The 5,990-nt window shown below is 45.3% G+C and overlaps 1 protein-coding gene across 1 annotated transcript; it reads right to left on the reverse strand.

The window, feature by feature from the left end:
* Positions 1-824: 824 nt before the first annotated feature.
* On the reverse strand, positions 825-5,544 carry TLR4 (toll like receptor 4). Its single transcript, XM_035555168.2, has 3 exons — positions 5,422-5,544; positions 4,418-4,584; positions 825-3,084 (listed from the first exon to the last, which is right to left on the reverse strand). Exons 1-3 carry the CDS (start codon positions 5,542-5,544, stop codon positions 825-827), a joined length of 2,550 nt encoding a protein of 849 aa, XP_035411061.1.
* Between the last annotated feature and the right edge of the window lie 446 nt (positions 5,545-5,990).

Below are 5,990 nucleotides of genomic sequence, written 5' to 3' on the forward strand. Positions count from 1 at the left end.
GAGAAGCAGCTGTGGCAAAGAAATATCTTGACTTAAAAGATTTTAAGCATTTCTGCAGCTTCTTCTGGTCGCACTAACCTTCAGATCCCACACAAAAATCCCAAACCACTCCCTCAAATGCTACATAAATCTGGACATAAATAAGAGTTGCAGGTCATGGAAATATCTGGGGGTTTCAATATTTGGTCTTGGTACAAATAAAATTTAATCAAACATTTTGGGGAAATTTCCCACCACTAACAACCCCTACACACACTGACGACATAACTGCTCAGCTTTACTGAGTAGTTGCCAGATGGTCTGTGGCTGTAGGGCAGCCCATTTCCCTCTGTAGGGATTTTCCCCTGAATCATGCTTCCTAGGAAGGTTTGCCCAGTATTTTCAGGATCCAAATCTTGTTTCTCTTTCCTGTTCCTTTGCTCTCCCCAGGAAGTCCTGGGTCCACTCAAAGTGACAGACCCTAAAGTTCCACTGAGTGTCCCCTGGACCCAAATCCTCTTTCAGAGGCAGACAAATGATGGTAAGATCCATCCATTCTTACATCCATTCACCAGCCTACGAGACCTGCGAGAATTGCTGGACCAGCTTCAGCTGACAGCTACAGACAATCACAGAGCTCAGGCATCTGCAGCTCTTCTAGCTGCTGTCACTCCTTAGCATGCAAGTTCCCATGAGGAAGGGCTCATGGGTGTTTCTGTAGTGCTTTTACAGTGCCTCCATCCACCTCCTCCAGCTCTGAACAGCCACAGAAGAGCCAGCTTCTGAGCGCCAGCCATCATCAGCCAAGGCCAGGATGGGAGACAAGACGGAAGTGATCTTTCTCTTCACATGAGCTTTTCCTCCTCGTGATTCCATTTTTTGCCCTGTAGCAGGACTCCTGTGAGCTGCCTCCAGAAGATATGCTTGCTTATCTCCTTGTCTTTCCACTCCAGATAGGTGTTCCTCCTGAGGTATCGGGACAGCCCCAGCTTCTGCCTCAGCAAGGTCTTATTCACTTCTTCGAGTACAATCATGATGATTCCAGCCTTGTCTTCAACCAGCTGCCAGGACTGGGCAATGTCAAACTCAAAGCTACACCACTTGCTCTCCAGAAAGTCGGTGGAGATGACTGCAATGACATTTCTGCTACTTAGAAAACCTTCTTGGATGATGTTGGTGACAATGGGTACCCCTGGTAGGAAATCCCTGTAGTAAAGACAGAGTTGGAAGGGAGGTTTTCCTCCTTCTAAGGGTTCAACCAGCTCTTTTATCACCCATTCTTGGTCTTTGCTGGAGTGGATAACAAAGGCATCATAGGTGGTTCCCCTTTCTGCAGAGTGTTTACACCCACTGAGCAGCACCAAGAAGTAGTAGAGCTGGAAGTAGTACTTGTAAATCAGGAATATGAACACCACTGCAGCAAGCAATATGACCACTGAGCATGCCACCGTGCTTGGGCTGGGACGGCAGGAGGACATGTAGAAGCTTGACAGGCTCAAGTTCTTCATGTATGCAGGTGTGTGGCATACCATTAAATGCTTGTTTTGCAGCAGGTCCTCCTTTTCTTTGATCCATTTCATAAAGTTCAGGTAACTGCAAGAGCATTCAAACAAGTTGTGAGAGAGATCTAGGTAGACCAGACTAGCAGGCAGGATTTCCAGGCCTGAGTCCAACAGGACACTCAGCTGGTTGTGGCTGAAATCCAGGGCTGTGAGAGCTTGGAGGGGCTTGTAGACTACAGGATCGAAGGTCAGGAGCTTATTGTTGCTGATGTTCAGCTCTTTTAGTTCAGAGAGAGCATTAAATGTGCCTTGATCCACCTGTACTAATTTGCAATTTGAAATATCCAAGGTGTGGAGGTGGCTCAAGTTTTTGAAGTTATTGGACAATTTATTGTTCTCAAAGGAGTTGCCTGCCATCTTGAGCACTTGCAGAGAGTTCAGGCCATGAAATACATGATCGGATTTAACATGAGTTTTGGTATAGGAAATATCAAGGTAAATGAGTTTCTGAAGGGATAGAAAGACAGGGTAGGTGCCATGGTCGTCTAACTTTGTGTGCTGAAGGTCCAAGTATAAGAGATTCTTCACATTGGTGAAGTCTCCAGTCAAACTGATGTCAGAATTGAAGCTTAGGTTCAAGTGTCTCAAGTTTGCAGACCCAGGAAACTGAGGAGAACAGCATGAAGTGAAGGAGAGCCGATTCTCACTCAAATCTATGACCTCCAGGTAAGTTAGATTCTTAAATTTCTGCCGGAAGCTATTAAGGTGTTTGCTCTGGGTAATACGAAGCACTCTCAGCTCCTTAAAGAGGGACAGCTTCACAGCAGGCACTTCCTTGAACTTGCATTTCTTGCATTCCAGATGTTTCACTTGAGGAAACATAGGAACCTCTGACACCTCTTCGAGATTGACGTTCACCAGCCGAATACTGGAGACGTTGCCTATACAGTTAAAAAGGGTGTCCGTGTTATTCTCAAAATTCCTGAAACAGATTAAGACAAACTCCTGCATCTGTACCTGGCAGAGTCCACTCAAGAGTCCATTCTGAAAATCTTCCAGTTTCTGACTGTCCCTGAATTCTCCAACTATTAGTCTGTTGACCTGTAGCCCTGCCAGGCCATGAAGAGAAGTGTGCATGTCATGGAAGTTCTCAAAAGAGGATCTCAGAACCAGTTCACCAAGATGAATCTTTGCAAAGGACCCCGGCTGGATGTATTTTATATTATTCAGAGAGAGCACCAAGGTGAGGTTGAGCCTGTTTGCTTCACACAGGGCATCAAGGTCTCCTTTGGAGATATATGTAATCTTATTGGAGAAAAAGCTCAGGTGCCTGAGAGAGGTCAGGTTGGAAAAATACTTGGGAAGCTTCAATGAAGCAATGTTGTTGTGGCCCAAATTCAGCTCCTGTAGGGTATGCAAGTGTCCAATTGGTAGGTCAGTCAGAGAGGATATGCTGGTTTCCACCAATACTAGTTTTTTCAGAGATGTTAAACCATAGAAGGTTGCTGACTCCAGGTACTGGAGGGAATTGGCAGTTAAAATTAAGGTGGAAAGTTCATGAAGATCCACAAAAGAGTTATCTTCTATTGTATGGATGTGGCACCTGGTGGGCAAGAAAAGAGGATAAGTGTAGATGAATGAATAAATGTACTCTTTTACTCTACGTTCACTAACACTACTGCACTAAGTGCTAATGCAATGTTCTCAGACTCAACATCTTGCTGGGGCTTAGCTTGGCTTTGCTGTGCTCCTGAATCCAACCCCTCCTTCCTCAACCTGCAGGTGAACACAGTCATTTCCCAGGAAGGCGCACCATTAACCAGCCATGCAAAAGGAACCCTCCCATAGCAGGAGAATTTCCCTCTCCTCCTCATCCTAAATCTGAATTTCAGTTGCAAAGCAAGAGACCTGGAACCATGGTCAAAATTCAGGCAGGCAGCAGGACAGAAGCATTTTAGTTTTCTTTTTAGGCCAAAGTAAGGCTCTGATGCTCATCATGGATGGCAGAGCTAGCCAGATAGAGGACTCCCTTACATCTTGCACTCTCACAGCTTCCAGACTCTCTCAGCAACAGCTGGGCAGTCCCCCGGCACAGGACTGATGCAGCAGTTGCAAAGCTCACAACCCAGCAGTTTTGCTGATATCTGAGAGGGAACAGACCCCTGGTCATGTTGGTTCTAAAAGAGAAAAGGGAGAGTGAAGAGGAGTGTGGCTGCACACTCCAAGGTGGTTTCACACGAGAAGACCCAAGTTTGAGACCCAAACCCATTCTGTAACGAACTCAAGCAGAATGAGCTTTACAACCCAGTCAGTGCCTTACAGCAAACCTGCTCTGCCACTCAGCTTCTTCAGAGCTGTAACTGTGATGGGACTGAGTGACATTTTTCAGTGAAACAATTTACTTGTAGAAACTGTTGTCTCAAGTCAATGGAAATTATACATCAATTCAAATTTGCTAATAAGCCTCCCTCATCTCCTCCCCCAGATATGTGAGTAGAAAGGCAAAGAGATATGTTGATATTTTAAAACAACCTTTTAGAAAATGAATGTGTTTTTTTTTTGTTTGTTTTTTTTTTTAAGATGTGATTAGAAAAACAGTTTCCCCAAGATGTTCCATCTTCCACTTTGGAGTTTTTGTAACAGTGAAAAGTCTGGCATTTTTCTTGTTCAGAAAGAGGTAAAACATCCTCCTTCCTCTCACATCGTGTCCTACAAGATCAGACTGACAGGCCCAGGTCTGAGAGAGTGTGCCCTCAGTAACTGGACTAAAAGCTGTACTTCATTGCTATGGGCATGTGCAGAGAGACAGACAGAGGGATAAAGTCAAGACCAAAACAATAAACAGCCAAAATCAACAAGACCCCAAAATCTGGAACTGTTGAGACCCAGCTGGTGAAGTCAGATTGACCAGTAACCACACAAAAAAGGCTCATTACCTTGAAAGATCCAGAAGCCGCAGTTCAGGGACTGATGAAAAATAATTTGAGCTCAGTGATTTCAGATTGTTGAAGCTGAGGTCCAGCTCCTGGGTGGTGTTTGGGACTTCAGGGGGAACTCCAGAGATATTCAGCCCCATGCATCTGAAAGCTTTGCTAGGGATGACCTGTAACAGTGGCAGATCCATTCACAGTCAACACACACTCTTCACAAAATGTCAGAAAATTATACTGTCAGGAAAGCAGGAGCAGAGTGACTACCACATAGTTCATTTCTAAGTGAATTTTGAAGCTCAGTTCTAAATGAGCTGCCCTGAGCTTCAGGAAATAATCTCATATATCCTAAGCATCTCTCCCACCTCTGGTAGAACCAGTCCTGCTCCCCAGGAAGAGCTACATTTCTTGCTGATTGAAGCAGGTACAAAACCACAGGACAGTGTTCCTTGAGGCTGTGGATGAACCAGCAGCAACCTCTAAAAGAGCCAGCGAAACAAACTCAGGGGGATGTATGGTATGCCCCAGATCAGCGCTCAGCTTTGACACATTGCAGAGAAGCAGGCAGCTCTAACAGAAATTAGTCTGTGAGTAATAAGTAAAGTTTGCAAAAGGCAGTTCATCAGTGCCAGGTATTTGGGGTACCAGTGAAGTCACTCTACAGCACAAATCAGGCTAAAATATCATAATTTGCAGAATTTTTAGACAAGGCTTGGATCTCTTCCTGAAGGGACACATAATCTATTAGTTTAGCTGTAGTGTAGTAACCTCAGAGGTGCAGAAAGCCAAGAGGAAGAAATGATTCGTGCTGCTTGTTCTGGTTCTCAGGTGTTTTTGAGACCAGCGTTTACTTCAAATATTTCAATTGCCTTGGTAACAGCCTTGGAAGAAAGATGAGCTTCTGTAACAAAACTAACACACGACAGATCTGATGCACAAATCTCCCAAGCAGAGGGGAAAGTTGCACCAGAGAAGCAGAAGGATTTCGTGCTCATGCAGAGATCACGTACCTCCAAACAGGGACTGAGGAGGCAGACTGCCAGCTGCGACAGGATGAGCGCCAGCCGCAGCAGCTCCCCGAATGTCCATGGGAGGAGAGCTGCTCTCCTGGGCATCTTCAGGAGGCCAGGCATGCAGGAGAAAGCACCATGGGTGTCACACAAGGACCTGGAGCGAGAAACCTCCTGAAATGCTGAGCGCTGCCTCCCACCGCTCCTGCTTCTCACTGCACGTCACTGCGAGCTGCAGAGAACAAGGGGAAGTGAAACTGGTGACTGCCCAGTTTCTAGACATGCTTGGAGTGACTTGTGCTTCTTGCAACTCTGTGTTTAAAAAAGGAAGAAAAAAAGGAAGTAACAAAAGGTGTAGTTTGGACTAGAAATTAAAGAGCAATATGTGTTGTGCCAGTGTGTCACTTGACTCGATTACCTCAGATTAGCTCAGGCTAAATTGGTGGAAAAAAAAGGGAAACTTTTGTGAAATTGTGAGTCCAATTTCCAGAAGGCCAGGTTTCACATCCCATAATGTGAATGTACTGTGTAGAGCAAATGAGTCTCTGCATTCATCCCCCTACCATGCT

This window comes from Cygnus atratus, chromosome 19 (assembly GCF_013377495.2).
Source record: "Cygnus atratus isolate AKBS03 ecotype Queensland, Australia chromosome 19, CAtr_DNAZoo_HiC_assembly, whole genome shotgun sequence".
In the NCBI taxonomy this organism is placed as follows: Eukaryota; Metazoa; Chordata; class Aves; order Anseriformes; family Anatidae; genus Cygnus; species Cygnus atratus.

What these genes read in the sequence shown, in the direction of transcription:
- TLR4 (XM_035555168.2), bottom strand. Translation starts at nt 5,544, where the DNA reads ATGCCTGGCCTCCTGAAGATGCCCAGGAGAGCAGCTCTCCTCCCATGG. An exon ending in TCCTCAGTCCCTGTTTGGAG is followed by an intron (nt 4,585 to 5,421) that starts GTACGTGATCTC and finishes CCACTGTTACAG; the next exon opens with GTCATCCCTAGCAAAGCTTT. An exon ending in CGGCTTCTGGATCTTTCAAG is followed by an intron (nt 3,085 to 4,417) that starts GTAATGAGCCTT and finishes CTTGCCCACCAG; the next exon opens with GTGCCACATCCATACAATAG.